The 18,246-nt window shown below is 27.4% G+C and overlaps 1 protein-coding gene and 2 non-coding genes across 3 annotated transcripts; 1 reads left to right on the top strand and 2 right to left on the bottom strand.

The window, feature by feature from the left end:
* Nucleotides 1-451: 451 nt before the first annotated feature.
* On the bottom strand, nucleotides 452-539 carry trnas-uga (transfer RNA serine (anticodon UGA)). The gene has a single exon. It is a non-coding gene; the product is annotated as a tRNA-Ser (tRNA).
* A 129-nt stretch (nucleotides 540-668) lies between these two features.
* Nucleotides 669-740, top strand: trnak-cuu (transfer RNA lysine (anticodon CUU)). Its single transcript has one exon. It is a non-coding gene; the product is annotated as a tRNA-Lys (tRNA).
* Nucleotides 741-7,529: 6,789 nt separating this feature from the next.
* Nucleotides 7,530-9,176, bottom strand: LOC130549149 (chaperonin GroEL-like). Its single transcript, XM_057326336.1, has one exon. The coding sequence runs from the start codon at nucleotides 9,174-9,176 to the stop codon at nucleotides 7,530-7,532; it is 1,647 nt and encodes a 548-aa protein (XP_057182319.1).
* Between the last annotated feature and the right edge of the window lie 9,070 nt (nucleotides 9,177-18,246).

The following is an 18,246-nucleotide window of genomic DNA, read 5'->3' as shown; positions in this document are numbered from 1 at the left end:
AAAATTGACTTATTAATTGTAAACCAGTTAGTTATTAAACCACCAAGCCATCTTTTATTAACATAAAACTGAACACATCTTTCAGCAGATTCTTTTACCATATCAGAAATATGATTCCTTGTACCTACAAAAAGAATCTTACCATGCTTACTACCAACTTCATGTAATTTTTCTAAAGCTTTATTTAACAGTGGAACAGTACTTGTCAAATCAATTATTGAAAGTCCATTTTTTTCACCATGAATGTATTTACACATCTTAGAGTTTAAATACCATTTTCTATGACCAAAGTGCGCTCTTACTTCAAACAATTGATCTATTGTAACTTTAGGTATATCAACAACTTTTTTTTCCATTTAATCCTCATTTAACCGGTTTATCCTCTACAGATCAAGCACATTTTACTGCACCGGTTTATAAGATCTGTACGCAGAATTCAATTTTTCAATGGTGGATGAGGTAGGATTCGAACCCACGAAAGACTTAGAATCTTTGCCAGTACTCAAGACTGGTGCCTTCAACCACTCGGCCACCCATCCAATATTGATTATTATTTAGTTGGCAATTTAAATCAATATCATTTATATTTCAGAGGGAAAATTTTTTAATTGATTTTAATCTTATTTAATAATTATACTATCTGATAATATATTTTTGCAATAAATAATGGGTGTATAGCTCAACGGTTAGAGCGTCTGACTCTTAATTAGAATATCCGGGTTCGATTCCCTGTACACCTACCAGTTATTTTAATAATTTCCAAGAATTCAAGAATTATTTAAACATTTTATAGAAGGAAAATTAAATGAAAAATTTATTCAGATTTATATGTACCCTCAATCTTCCAATAAGCATGGGGCATGGAACATTTGGTTCATTAATTGGATTATTTATTGCATATCTTACTAGACCTTATTTAATGACATCATTAGTTGTATTTACTACAATTGCCTTAGTTGGATTAATATCAATTATTATATATGATCCCAAGTATGACAGAAGAGAAATTATAATTGATGAAATACTTGGTCAAATAGCATCAATATATCTCAGTGAGATGATGATATACTATTTACTAGGAATTTCAATAGATATGAATAGTAGATTATATATTTTATTTTTAGTATTCAATTTTGCTTTATTTAGATTCTTTGATATTACAAAGCCTTGGGGAATTAGATATCTAGAAGATAATGTAGTTAAACCTTATGGAATTATACTTGATGATCTTCTAGCGGCAATATATTCTTCAATTTTCTCAACTTTAATTGTATTATTTTTAGTAAATCTATAATTTACAAAACAATTTAATACAAACCAGTAATATGCAAGATATTTTTTCCAAAGACCTAATAGATAAAACTAAGAATTTAATATCCAAATACAGAAGACTAGGATTAAAATTAGGAACAGCAGAATCTTGCACTGGTGGGTTATTAGGTGGATTAATTGTATCCATACCTGGCAGTTCAGATATTTATAGTGAAGGGATAATATCTTATTCGAATGAAGCTAAAGTTAAATATTTGAATGTTAATTCTGAATTAATTGCAAAACATGGTGCTGTTTCAGAGGAAGTTGCATATGCAATGGCAAATGGATTAGCCAAGAGCAATTTAATTGACATAGCAATCAGTATTACAGGAATTGCAGGACCAGATAAGCTACCCAAAGAAGAAGAGGCTATAGATCATAGATCGCAAAAACCAATTGGACTTGTTTACCTTTCATGTATAAATAAAACAAATCTTATGATTAAAAACAGAAAATGCATGTTTGGTGATATAGGGAGGAATAATGTAAGAATCAGTACTATTCAAACTGCTCTTGATATGCTAGATAGTATTACTAACTAGCAAGAAATTAAAAATGGTTAATGATAGTATTTTACAAGAAGAAATATCAACAGCAATCAAGCTACTTACAGAGAATAAATTAGTAGCAATACCAACTGAAACAGTGTATGGATTAGCAGCCAATGCTGAGTCTGATGATGCTGTAAAAAAGATATTTGAAATTAAGCAAAGACCTGCACATAACCCTTTAATATGTCATTTTCTTAATGTTGATAAGATAAAAAAATATGCTGAAGTTGTACCTCTAGCCGAATTCATATTCAAAAGTTTTTCTCCTGGACCAATTACATTAGTATTAAAGTTAAAAGACAATAATAAGATTTCAAAGCATGCAACATCTAGATTAGAAACCTTAGCTGTCAGAATACCAAAACATCATATAATCAGAGAAATTTTATCAAAAATAGAGTTTCCTCTTGCTGCGCCATCTGCCAATTCATCTGGAATGATAAGTCCTACTTCAAATAAGCATATAATAGATGATTTAGGCTCAAAAGTACCACTAATTATTAGTTATAATTTCAAAGAAAATGAGGAAAAAATAGGAATTGAATCAACAATTTGCCTAATAAAAGATAATGAAATCAAGATATTAAGACCTGGATTTATAACCAAAACAGAAATTGAAAATAAGCTAAAAAACAGCAAATACAAAAATGTAAGTGTTAATTACCAAGATTCAAAATCAGATAAAAATATTATTTCACCAGGACAATTACTGAAGCATTATTCAACAAAGAAGCCATTAAGAATTAATGCAGATTCAAATTTCAATCAAAACGAATTTGTAATTTCCTTTGGAGATGGATTTCCAAATGCAAATATCAATCTATCACCAGATGGAAAATTATCTGAAGCAGCAGCAAATTTATTTGAGTACCTACACATAGCGGACAATGATAAAAATTCATCTAAAATAGCAATTACGCCTATACCAAATATTGAAATTGGAATTGCAATAAATGACAGAATATTAAGAGCGAGTCAAAGATAAAAGATAAAATTATAGCTTATAGCCAATATTATGAGTTATAATATTATTATGTTCTTTTCAGTAGGAAAATTTAAAATGAACAGTTTTATCCCAGTCCGTGGAATGAAAGATTTTTTGCCTAATGAAGCAATTTTAAGAGAAGAAATTAGACAATATATCTTAAAAAAATATCAAAACAGAGGTTTTAATCTTATTGAGACATCTTCAATAGAAAGTCTATCATTTTTAGAAAGAAATAGTGAAAACAGTGACAATCAAAAACTAATTTTTAAAATCCTTAAGCGTGGAGAAAAGCTTTCCAAATTTCTAACAGGGGAGGGGTTTTCTGATTCAGATTTAGTGGATTTAGGTTTAAGATTTGACCTAACTGTACCTTTAATAAGATATTATCAAAACAACAAGGATCAATTACCAAAAATATGCAAAACTATTCAAATAGGAAATGTTTGGCGTGCGGAGAAGCCACAAAAAGGCCGTTATCGACAATTTACACAATATGATATTGATATTATTGGATCTGAAAGCATTTTAGCTGAGTTTGATTTGTTAACAACAATTTCTGAAGTATTAAATGAACTATTAGATGATAAATTTATTATAAAGATCAATAATAGAAAATTATTAGATGAAGTTTTCCAGAGATGTCTAGGTGAAGAAAAAATAGATACCAAAAAACTATTTATTACTGTTGATAAGAAAAATAAAATTGGATTAGAGAATGTTTTGCAAGAAATTGAGAGTTATTCACCAAATTTTAAAAAAGATATCATTATAAACTATATTAATAATCCCAAAATGAATGATGATTTGCAATCTTTATTTAATCAATTGGAAGAGTACATAAAAATTAAAAATATAAATTGTTCAATAGAATTTGATCCCCTGCTTTCCAGAGGAATGAATTACTATACTGGAACAGTTTTTGAAATTGTTGTAGAAAATCATATTGGATCAATTTCTGGAGGTGGAAGATATGACAATATTATCAAAAATACTCCAGCATGTGGAATCTCAATCGGATTTGAAAGAGTTTTAGAGATTATCAAAGAACAAAATAAAAAAGAAGATAACTATAAACAAAAATTAGCATTAATAGGAGACAGCAACAATCTAGTTTGTGAGCTTAATAGAGTTCAAAATTTAGCCAAGGATAAAATGCAAATATCAATTTTACCATATCCATCAAGTAAATCAGGACAGGAAAAACTTAAAATTAATCTAAAAAAAGAAGGTTACACACACATTTATTTTTCTTGCAAAAAATATCAATCAAAAGAAATTGAAAAACTTTAATAAACATTGAAAATTTTATTTATTTATCAGTCTAGCATACCCATATATTTGCATACAAAACATTGCAACATCCAAAAGATTATCAGATGAAATATCTAAATTATGAATTGCAATTACAGAATTATTTATACCGCTCCACATTATAGAGTTAACAGAATAGCTTCTACTATAATAGTCTTCCAAAGTATCAAAAGAATTTCCACTAAAATATCTAATAAGACCACCAAAAGTTATATCATTTAAGAGATCATTTAAAAGATGAATTGAGCTTCTACCCATACCAACAGACAGATCTACCAAGAATTTAGAAATTTCCATTGGAACAATTACTACATCGACATTACCTTCTATGAGCTCACATCCAGAAACTTTTCCTTTATAAATAAAAGGCAAATCCTTTGATCCATCAAAAGCAATCTTAAACTGACTAAATAAATCAATTAATCCAACTCTTGGATAAACAACCCCGCGGACATACTGACTAGCATGAGCTGCTATACCCAAGTAGTGCTCAAATTTCTCTTCAGTAAGATTATAAAAGTCAGAGACTCCACAAATTACTGCATCACCAATCTTAGTTGGAATAATCTGAAATACAGGCAGATCATAGAACTCATAACCCAACTTAGAATATTCATCAGATATAACAGAGCTTATAAACTTACTTGTTATACCATCAATATCTGGAGTTAGAATAATATTAGATTTATTTTCAATACTATCAAACAAACAATTCAAAACACCCATATGGAAGTTATTATTAATTTCATAAGAGTTTTCAATTTCTCTATTTTTTACCTTTTCATATATTTCTAAATTCTTTTTAGGACAAAACAAATCAAGATAATCTTCTGTACCCAAAATACGAAATTTAGCAACTCTAGGAAAGGCATCATAAAGCTTATCTAAAGCTTCAATGACATTTAAGACACTGCTTTTTGGATACCCAACCAAATTAACACCAACAACAATCTCTTTTCTAAACATTTATTTATTTTTCTTGTTTGTTGTTATTTAAATAACTATGACCCTTATAGTGTCCACATGATTTGCACATATTATGAGGTAATTTAAATTGGCTACATACATCACATAATGAAACTATTTTTGGAATCATTTTATCAAAGGTACGTCTTTTATCACGTTTAGACTTAGATACCTTCTTTTTTGGAACTGCCATAACTTTTAAACTTCTTATTTTTATATTAATAAAATATACCTGAGATAATATTTATTCAAAATTACATCATCAATCAAGTAAAAATCTTGATAAAAAAATTTTTTAGTACTATAAATGTACTATAAACAGGGATAAAATCGAATGAAAATTTTCAAATATTTTTTACTTTTTGCTTTACTTACTCCATGCAAAATTTCAGATGCAAAGATAGAGGAGCATGGATCAATTCCTGAAAAAGAAAAAATAGAAAAGATAGAAATAGGGCAAAGTCCAGGAGATATTTTACAAATATTAGGCTCACCCTCCTTTGAAGATAAGGTATTCACTAGCAAAGATGAAAAAAATTGGTACTATATAAAGGACATAGTAAGCACTGGAATAATTGGGACTGAGTATAGCCTAAATGGAAGTAAAATATTAGTTATCAATTTCAAAGATAACAAAGTAAACAGCATTAGAGAAATTGATTTGAAAGATAGTAAAAGAAAAATCAGAAATTCAACTCTAGTAAGCAAACCAGAAACAGAAGCAAAAGAATCTGGATTTGACATAAATGACATAATTCTTCTTAGAAGGATGTAAAAAACAAATCAATTACAAACCGAATTTCAATACAGACCAAAAACTAAAAATTTTAAGTTAAAAATAAATCAACCTTGTCTAGCTTTCATACGTGGATTCTTTTTATTTATGACTACCATTCTTCCACGGCGTTTAACAACCTGACATGAGCTATCACGTTTTTTAGCTGACCTCAATGAATTCACAATTTTCATTTTAAACTCCAAAATAATGAACAAATTATAATAAATTAATTAACAATATTTAGTCAACAAATATCTTACCAAAAATATAATCTAAATGCTTTATATATGGCAATAAGTCATCAGTTTCTAGTTTATTTTCACTTCCCAAAGATTTAAAATAATATTTCTGAATATTTTTATAAGCATCTTCTCTAGAGACATCATTTTTAATCAGATCAAGCAATTTTTTATGTGACAAGAATGAATAATTATCAATACTAAGATTTTTCATCATTTGTTCAGCATTTACTTCCAAATTAGAAACAACATTACCTATACGAGTTATCATGAAATCGCATAATATATTTGCTTCTGGAGACAATAATCTTTCTACAGAAGAATGTGACATATCTCTTTCATGCCATAAGCTAATATTTTCCAAAATTGGATTTATAACAGAGCGAACAACACGTGCCAAACCGCAAAGATTCTCACTCAAAATTGGATTCTTTTTATGAGGCATAGCTGAAGAACCTTTTTGTTTTTTAGAAAAGTTTTCAGCAACTTCAGCAACTTCTGTTCTTTGTAAATGGCGTATTTCTGTAGCCAATCTTTCTATTGAAGAAGCAATAATACCCAAAACACAAAAGTATTCAGCAAATCTATCTCTAGCTATAATTTGAGTAGATATAATTTCAGAATCCAAGCCAAGTTTTTCTGCAACTAAATTCTGAACTTCTGGGGTCAATCCTGAATAATTACCTACTGGTCCTGATATCATACATACTGAAACCTGTTTTTTTGCATTAATTAATCTTTTCAAATGGCGATTAAATTCAGAATATGCATATGCCATCTTTAAACCGAATGTAATTGGCTCAGCATGCATACCATGACTTCTACCAATGCAAATTGTATATTTATGTTCAAATGCCTTTTTCTTCAATATTTCAAGAAAAAACTTTAAATTTTCAATAATTATCTGTGCAGAATCTCTCAATTGAATGCAGAAAGCTGTATCTATCAAATCAGATGATGTTAAACCATAATGTAAAAATTTTGAAGAATCTGAATTTTCTTTATTAATATTTTCAGAAACATTAGTCAAAAATGCCAAAGTTTCATGCTTTAAATCAACCTCAAGCTCATATATTCTCTCAAGAGAGAAGCTACCTTTACTATTAATAATCTTTGCAGCATCAGAAGGAATAATATCCAATTCAGACTCTACAATTGCGACCAACTTTGCAATTTTTAGATATAAATCAAAACGATTTTGATCCTGCCAAATTTTAGACATAGCTGGATTTGAATAACGATTTAAGAGCATTTTAGAACCAAAAAAACTATAGAAACATTATAATTATAAGTTAATAACAAAAAATTTTCTATATTAGTTTATAAAAAAATGGCCAGTAAAAAGCTACTGACCATATATGAATGCAATCAAAAATATTTTCTTACATCATAGGCATACCACCCATTCCTCCTGGCATATTTGGCATTCCAGGCTTATTATTGGATTCCACCTCGCTAATCATAGCTTCAGTTAGCATAGCCAATGTTGAAATAGAAACTGCATTTTCAATTCCAGCACGAATAACCATCATAGGATCAATAACACCTCTCTCAAACAGATCAGTATACTCACCTACGCTAGCATCAAAACCAAAGTTGAAATTGCTGTTTTCTAAAATTTTATTAGCAACAATAATACCTTCAAATCCAGCATTATCAGCAATTTGACGGGCAGGAGCAAATAATGCAGAGCGGAATATATCAATACCAGCCTTAATATCTTCATTATCGCTTTTAATATCTTTCAATATATTAACAGCGCGAAGAAGAGCAACTCCTCCACCTACAATAATACCTTCCCTTATAGCAGCTTTAGTAGCACCTAAAGCATCTTCAACACGATCTTTACGTTCTTTAACTTCTATTTCTGTTGCACCACCAACTCTAATTACAGCAATACCACCAGAAAGTTTTGCTAAACGTTCTTGGCACTTTTCCCTATCATATTGAGAAGTTTCAGGGTTAGCAATTTCTGCTTTTAATTGTTTACATCTGCTATCAATTGAATCTTTACTTCCAAAACCGCCAATAATTGTAGTTGAATCTTTAGTAATTTTTACAGTTTTACATTTTCCTAAATCTGCAAGAGCAACATTTTCTAACTTAATACCAATTTCATCACTTATCACTTGACCATCACATAGAATAGCAATATCTTTCAAAATTTCCTTACGACGATCACCAAAACCAGGGGCTTTTACAGCACAAATTTTCAAACCACCATGCATTTTATTCAAAACACAAGCAGCTAAAGCATCACCTTCAATATCTTCTGCAATTAAAAGCAAACCCTTATTACCAGCTTTAATAACCTGTTCTAATATTGGAACAATAACCTGGATTGAGCTAATTTTTTTATCATAAATCATAACAAAAGGGTTATCCAATTCAACCAACATTTTCTCTGCATTAGTTACAAAATAAGGAGAAAGATAACCACGGTCAAACTGCATACCTTCTACAACATCTAATTCAGTTTCAAAAGATTTTGCATCTTCAACTGTCATAACTCCATCTGGACCAGTCTTTTTAAAACCTTCTGCAATTACATTACCAATTTCTTCTTCACCATTAGCAGAAATAGTTGCTACCTGTTTTATCTGCTTGGAGTCATTAATTTCAATTGATTTATCTTTTAAGAATTCAATAACTTTTTTAGATGCTATATCAATACCTTTTTTCAAATCTGCAGGATTTGCACCTGTTTCAATTGCCTTAAGACTTTTCTCAAGAATTGCATGAGCCAAAACTGTTGATGTTGTTGTACCATCACCTGCCATATCACAAGTTTTAGATGCTACTTCACGAATTATTCTTCCACCCATGTTTTCAAATTTATCAGACAAATCAATTTCTTTTGCTACAGTAACACCATCTTTAGTAATTCTAGGTGCGCCATATGATTTATCAATAATTACATTTCTACCTCTTGGGCCCAAAGTAACTCTAACTGCTCTTGCCAATTTAGAAATTCCCTGAAATAGTTTATTTCTTGCATCTGTACTAAAAATTAAATCTTTAGCAGCCATATTTTCACCTCTTATTTAAATACAAATTCCGATAATATCACTTTCTTTTAGAACAAGATATTCTTCACTATCAACTGTAATCTCAGCACCGCCCCATTTAGCAAAAAATACAATATCATCAATTTTTACTGACAAAGGAGTTAATTGACCATTATCATTTATTCTACCTTTTCCAACAGCAACAACTTTTCCTTTAACTGGTTTTTCTTTAGCACTATCAGGGAGCAATATACCGCCAGCAGTTTTCTGTTCTGGTTCCAATCTTTTAATCAAAACCCTATCATGTAATGGCAAAAATTTCATACTCTTCTCCTAAAATATAAATAAAATTTATGTAATTATATATAGTTCATGATTTATTAATGTCAAGTTCATAAAACATTAATATTCAGCAACAACAAAAATAAGAATATATAAAAATAAACAGTTATTTAAATAAAGAGGATTATTCACCAATTGGTATCTCAACCTTATCATCTTCTGTAACTATAATTTTAGATTTTTGACCAGAAATTGAAAGCATAGCCAATAGCAAACTGCTAATAAAGAAACTTATTGCTAAAAATTTTGTAATTCTAGATAGAATATTTTTACTATCTTCTTTAGAAAGAAGATTTTTCACATCCTGAGAACTTCCACCACCAATCATACCCTTACTTGTATTCTGCAACAATACTGATATAACAAGCAAGAATATTATAATAAAATGAATTGCTATTAAAGTTGTCACTTTTCTACCCAATATATTCTTGTACAACAAACTAAATAATAATGATAATAATATTTATTTACAAGTGTAACTAAATTTATTCATTGCTCAAAAAAATCTTATTTATTGAACCAGATAAAAACCTACCAGAGTTATTAGAGCAATTCTTCAGAAAGTTATTTTGTAAAATAAAATCTACATTACTAGAATTACAATCTAAATCCTTTTTTCCTTTAGCAATTGCTATTGATTTATCATCAATTTGATATTTACATACTTTAGATTTACATGGTTCATATGCAACATTTCCTCCAATTTTCTTAATAAGAAAATCATTATACCTACCATTTACCATATAAAAATTATCATTATTCCTAATAATAATATTTTTCCCAAAAACATATATATCTGGATTAACTGGCAAAACCAAAAGAGAGATAATAATATTTAAAACTCCAAATAATCCTATAAAAAACTTCCACCAAAACTCTTTAATTGCTAATACAAAAACAATAGAAGCTAAACCAATTGACCAAAAAAACGGATTTATATTAGTTATTGGGATAAAAATATAACTTAAATTTGAACAAAATTTTGCCAAATAAATAATAAAACTTATCACTGGAGTAAGAATAAAAAATGGGAGTTGTTGCAAACCAAACAGTCCCAAGATCATTAACAAAATTATACATGGCATTACAACAAAAACCACTATTGGAATAACCAATATATTAACCAAAAATACATATGTACTTATCATCCTAAAGTAGTACATTCCAACTATATTAGTCGCTAATGTAATAACTATACTCATAATAAAAACAATGAATAAATATTTTTTTATATTTTGAAACCAAATATTTTCTATAACTTTTGATACAGGCTCTTCTTCAACAACTTGTGCTGCAAGGCCTATATCACAAGGATCTTCATGCAATTCGTCATCAACATTACAATCCTCGCAAATATAATCGCTATCACTTTTTTGAGATTCTGAAAATGAATAACAGCAATTAGCATCACATTCATTATTAACTACATCAATTTTTTTTCTGTTATAATAATAAGTAACATTAAATATTGCCATAACAGATATAAATGTTAGTTGGAAACCTGGAAAAAATACCTGTTCTGGTGTAAAAAATAAAATAACAAATATTGCCAAGTTAAGACTATGCATACCAAAGGCAATTTTATCCAAGATAATTGCTATTAAATTCAAACAGATAACAATATATGCTCTTTCAGTAGAAGCTGATAAACCTGTTAAAAACAGATAGACTGTTAAAATCAATATTGTTATAACAGATGCATATTTTTTTACTGGATGATATAGTGCCAAATTATTATTTAAACACATCAAAGTACGGACAATATTAAGTGTTATTAAACCCAAAATAATAATATGCAAACCAGAAATAACCAAAATATGAGATAAACCAGACTTTTGAAAATAATCATAAAGACTATTTTCCATTTTAAATGATTTACCTAACAAAAATACTTTAGTTATCTGCTTAACATCATTAGGAGCAGAAACACTATCCAAAAGATGATCTAGATAATTATATATTCTACAGAAGAAGAAAATATTATTTTTACTAATTATTTCTGGCTCAAAATTAGTATTACCCATTGCGGAAAAATCTTGATAAGACAAATCATTAGGCTGAAATAAATCTACTTCATGAAATCCCACTTTATATCCAGCATACAAATGTTGATTATATTTGCTATTAACTTTCAGCCTTACTTTATCAAGAACAAAAATTTTATCATTTTTTGCTATTTTCACATCATTCAAAACTAATGAATAACCATTATCATGCATATGAATTTGCATTATATCACTATCTAAAATTTGAGTTGATATTGGCTCAGATAAAACAAAATATTTACCTAGTACGTTCATCCTATGATGGATAATCAAAATACCAAACAAAAATATAAATATACAACCCAAGAGTTTTTTCCATTTTTTACTCAAAAAAATCAAGAATAAAACTGGAATAAACAAAAAAAATGAATAATAAAAGTAACTTATTATTCCAAACACAAAAGAAATTGAATACAAGAACAAATTATCAATAAAAGAAATTTTTTTATCAAACATATTTATACATACCTATAAAGGAAAACATTATTTTAATTTTCTAATTTAGTTTTATATCCAAATTTGAATTTATTATTAGCAATCCTCTATCCTTAACTAAAGATTGAATAACATTAAACATCAAAATAATCACTGTCATTGGACCAACACCGCCAGGCACTGGGGTTGTAGCCAGACAATTCAATGAATTAAAATCAATATCACCAACAATTTTATCATGAGAATAATTTATTCCAACATCTATAACAACAGCCTGACTATTTATATAACTAGATTTTATAACACCAGATTTACCTATTGCTGAAACCAAAATCTCAGCAGAGGAAATTTCATATTCAATATTTTTTGTTTTAGAGTGTGCAATAGTTACTGTACAATTTTCATTTAGCAAGAGCTGCATTGCTGGTTTTCCAGCAATATTTGACCTACCAACAACAACAGCTTTTTTACCAGACAAATCATCAGAATTACAAAACTCAAGAAAAAAATTTTTTATCAATAACAAACACCCAAAAGCAGTACATGGCAAGAGAAATCTGCTTGCAAAAGAACACAATTTACCAACATTAATATAATGCAAGCCATCAACATCTTTATCTGGATTAATACAATTAATTAGCCCGGAATATTTCAAGTGTTTTGGAATTGGCATTTGCAAAACAATACCATTAACGTTGCTATCATTGCTTGCTTTAACAAGTTCTCTTTCAAGATCATTCTGAGATATATCATTACTAAATCTTTTTAAGATTACATCAATACCAAGATCCCTACCCTTTTTAATTTTATTTTCTACATAAATATTACTAGCAAAGTCATTACCAACAAGAAAAATATCCATTCTTGGCCTAAGATTCAAATCTTTAATTAATTTTCTTAGATTAAAAGCAATTTGATCAGATTTATCTTTACCAGAAATTATTTTCATATAAAAATTCCAACTCAATTAATTAGAGGATATTATTGTATCATAATAACATTTATACCATAATAATATTACTAAATTTTACTTTTAATAGACAAATTGAAATGAGCAAAAACAAAATAGCAATATTCCCTGGAACATTCGATCCATTTCATTTAGGTCACAAATATGTTGTAGAAAAAATTCATAATATATTTGATGATATTTTAATAGCAATCACTGATAATGTAGATAAAAATACTTTTTTTCCAATAGAAAGGAGAATAAAGATTATTGAAAAAACAACAAGCAAATATCAAAAAAAAATCAAAATTATAAAATTTCAAGGACTTCTTTCAAAACTAATTGACAACTTAGAAAAAGAATATGAGATATTCATTACTCGAGGGGCAAGAAATGGAACAGAGTTTGAACATGAAATTACATTATTCAATTCATACCAAAAATTATGCAAAAAAGAGATAAGTCCATTAATAATACCAGCAAAATTCCAACATATTTCTTCATCAATTGTTAGAAATATTTTAAGGTCATCAGAAAACAAGGAAGATATAACACAATTTATTGACTGTAATGCTATATCAATTATTTTTGACTGAAAATTTCTCTATATTATCTAAAACTTCATCAGGAAGTTTAGCAAGTTTTGCAATTTCTTTACCATATGATTTTCTACAAGCTTTTTTAATTACCTTATGACTGCATATAATTTTATCAAGAATTTGAAAAATCTCAATACTAAAACTAGACATACCACTTAATTTAAGATCATGAATATTATGATAATGTGTAGCGAAAATAGTCCTACAACCAATCCTATCGTGAATATAGCTAATAACTGATTTAGCAATTATTTCTCCATCTTCACTAGATGTACCTCTTCCTAATTCATCTAATATTAGCAGAGAATTTTCTGACGAATGATTTAAAACTCCAGCTGTTTCAACCATTTCAACCATAAAAGTTGAATAACCATTCATTATATCTTCTGCAGCACCAATACGACTAAATATACCTTCAATAAGACCAATTCTTGCACTTTTAGCAGGAACAAAACAACCAATATGAGCCAAGAAGCAAATTATAACATTTTGATACAAATAAGTAGATTTTCCTCCCATATTTGGACCAGAAATACACATTATAAAATTATCTTTTGACAAATTTGTATCATTTAACACAAACTTATTATTTTTCAGATCAATCAATTTTTGAATAGAAATTCTTACTTCATTTTCCTTACCTTCAAAAATTATAATATCATCATCAAAAAAGTTATATTCTATTCCCAATTGATCAATTTTAATCAAGATATCTCTAATGCATTCAATTTCATTTTTATATTTATAATTTAAATTTATCTTGCTGATAACATCATTAAATTTATTAGATAAACTATAATCAAATAACTTTTCAGCTGAAAAAAATAAATCATTAAAATGAACAATATTTTCATTTTTTCTGTTTACTACAATTGGGTTCCATCCATCAATAATTTCTAAATCTTTACTATAATCAATTTTTGGATAACAAAAATCTTGAGAAACTTTTGCAAAGCCAATAACAACATCTAATAATGAGCATGCAAAATTAATTTCCATAATCATTCTTTTATTTTTTACCAAATCCTCACAAACATACTGAATAATCTGATTTTGAATAATATTTAAATTCAATTCAGCCTTAAAAAACAAATCTTCCAGGGAAGATAATTCTTCTGTTTTATAAAATGACCCAGACAAATGATAAAAAAAATCCAATTTAATTTTACTAGCATACTTTTTTGGAATATCAATATAGAAACCAAGCAAACTGCTTTTTTTAATTTTTATACCAGATATTTCAAAATCCTTTTCGTAGTTAAATTTTAATAAATCTATATCTAATTTCAGCTTTAATAGAGCTTCATTCCAATAATCAAATAATGGCAAATATCCATTTCTAACAAAAAAACCATTTTCATCAACATCAAAATTAATGATTTCAGAGAAAAATTTCACTATATCCTCTGCTCCATTTAGACATTTTCTTATATCTAATAATCCTGAAGGCAAATCTTGATCAAGATTATTTAAAATTTTTGCGATACAATTTATTCTCTTCATTGTATTACAAAACTTAATAATATTTTCTATATCATAAGATTTTTTACTAAAACTTTTATTATCTTTTTTAGCTCTAGAAATTAAATTTGCAAGAACTCTTTCCAAATCACAAATTACCATTAAATTTTGACAAATCTCATCAATTTTTTCACCATTTCTAACAAGAAAATCTACCATATCCAAACGATAATTAATTAATTTCAAGTCCAAAAATACATTATCAAAATAGAATTTTAGCAATCTTTTCCCACCATTTGTTAGTGTTAAATTAACCAAGCTAAACAAATCATTCTTTTTCGAATTTGATAAAATATTTAAATTTTGATATGTCAGATAATTAATTTTCATCAAACCTTCATCAGAAATAAAATTTAAATCTTGCAAATAAATAGATTTATCATGAAAGATTTTATTCAAATAAAAACACAATCCACCACATAACCTTAAATAAGATATATCCAAAACACTATAATCAAATAAATCACCCAAATTTTTCTCTAAAAAATTCTTACCAAGTTTAGAATTAAAAAAAATCTCTGGAACCTTAACATGATTTATATTTAACTTATTTAAATTCAGATTTTTATCCAATTTTTCATTATATATTACTTCTTTAGGAGCAATTTTTAAAATTTCAGCAAATATAAGCTCTTTATCTACAGTTTGAAAATTTATTTCACCTGTACTAACATCAATCCATACTAGATCTAATTTTGACATTAATCATCCAATCTATGCTTTAAAAGTAGATTAAATTCATTTGTATAAGAATTTTTATTTGATAAATTATCCATACCTAAAAATTTTTCCTTAATAGTAGATAAAAAATCAACATTACATTCTCCATCATCCAAATCACAATCTTTTTGACTATAAACTACTAATTTTAACCCAGCTCTGAACAACCTTATAGTATATATATCCAAGGAATTTTTTGGAAAGCCACACATTTTTATTTTTTTTCCATTATCAAATGATTTTTCAGAAATTACAAAACCCAAAATTGATGAAACTAACAATGCATCATCACCAAAAATTTCATAAAAATCACCAATCTGAATAAGAATAATCATATCAGGATAATTAGATTTAATATTAAAGTAATCTTTAATAACCGAATTTTCACAATCATTATCTTCAATACTAGATAAGATTTTTTCTGCAGAAACATTGCTATCTTCTTCATTATTAGCTGATCTTTCATTTATAATTAAAAGATAATTGTTTGATTCTTCCAAAAAACTATCTTCAACAACTGTACCAGGAGTTAAAATTTTTTCTATAAAACGTTTTATTATTTTCTTTTTTTTAAATTTATACATAATCCAATCAAATTTTTTATTATTAATTATTATTAATATTTATGTTGAAAAATTTATATTATTACTTTATTATTAATTAAGCAATGCACCGGTAGCTTCAATGGATAGAGCGCTGGACTACGGATTCAGATGTGTGGGTTCAACTCCTGCCCGGTGTACTTTTTTTTCTTATCAAGGCTTGGTGGCAGAAAGGTTATGCAGCAGCCTGCAAAGCTGTACCATGTCGGTTCAATTCCGGCCCAAGCCTCCAAAAATCGTTTTAGAATTATTTATATAAGCAATCAGAGCAATACTTATTAAGTTTCTTAAATAATTAGTAATTCATTCCATAACTAAGTGAAAAACCATAACTATATACAAAATCACCATTGTAGTAGTTAATTCCTAATTCAGAATTAAAATCAAAGTTCCTTTTCATATAACCTAAATTAGCTAATAACTTATATGTTTGGCAATTCTTGATAAAATCTCTTCCAACTAACCCAGAAAAAACAGCTTTATAAGATGAGAGGTTACTATTAATCTCATACTTATCAGAAACACTTAAAGAACCATCAGCAAAATATCTATTAAATTCACTTAAATCATAATTATAACTATTAAATTTTGCTCTACCTAAAGATAGATCAAAACTACTAGATAGATCAAAATATTTAAGTCCAGTATAATCTAGTGTAAATTTATTATTATATCTAATACTTGATAAAATTGCAGAACCATCAAATAAATACTGTGAATTCCTATTTTTAGAAGCAAAAGAATTATTTGAAATTAAATAATTAATTCCTGATTGTATAGAAATATTATAATTATCTAAGACATAAAATCCATTTACAAAACTATCAAAAATAACACCCTTTACATTAGATTCTATACTTTTAATATTACTGCTAGATGAAAACCCTCTAAATCCTATAGAAATACCAAATAAATCATTAGAAACAGATGTATTAATAGATCCAGAAAAAACATTAAATTTATCATTAAATATATTTTTTGCATTTATATATAATCTATAATCATTTATTGATAAATTTTCTTTGTCATTTAACAAATAACCTAAAAGATTAACAAAATTTATACTTCTAGAAAAATCATCAGAATGTAATCCTCTATACTTAACCGAATTTTCTACTAAAAATCTTGATAATTTCTCTTTTTCAGAATCACTAAGGTTTAAAAATTGATCATTATTAATTAACTTTTCTACAGAAATTTGATCATTTATATTACCTGAAGCCCAAGAATCTGGATTAACAACTAAAGAAGGATTAGAATTAGTCTCTGAACTTATAAATCTTACAGGCAAAACATACTCTGATAAATATTTATCTCCATTTAAAATATCTTTTGTTATTTTTTCTACTTTTCTGCTATTAGTAGAATTTAAAATAACTTTCTTTCCAAAAGAATTAAATATTGGATGTTCATTGACTCCCTTCTTAATAAATTGTCTAACATGTATCATAAATCTTGGATCTTTTTCTGCTAAACCATTAATAATAAATCCAGCATTTATTTGATCTTTGTATAAACCATCCCCAAATTCAATTTCTAATTCACTATATTTTCTAACAAGACTCTTCATAATATTGATGCTATTCAAAATATCATCAAAAACAATTTCTGATCTTCCTAGCTTTTGTGCCTTAACAAAATTTCTTAACTTTACCTTAGATCCATTACTAATAATTAGTTTAACAAAATTTGGATTCTGGAGAACAAGGGATTCAAAATCATCACTAGTTATCCCACTATTTTGATCTTCTATAAAACTAACAAGTTTTTCTCTTCCTTCACCTAATTTAAGTGGATTTGGTCCATTCTCATAAACAAATTTCTTACTATTATTACCAACATCTAATAATATCCAATCAACTCCAGCAGCTGTAAAAA

The sequence above is a fragment of the Triplophysa rosa genome, linkage group LG25 (genome assembly GCF_024868665.1).
Source record: "Triplophysa rosa linkage group LG25, Trosa_1v2, whole genome shotgun sequence".
Lineage (NCBI taxonomy): Eukaryota > Metazoa > Chordata > Actinopteri > Cypriniformes > Nemacheilidae > Triplophysa > Triplophysa rosa.
Note: the sequence above shows the minus strand (reverse complement) of the source record. Positions and strands in the feature narration are given on the sequence as shown.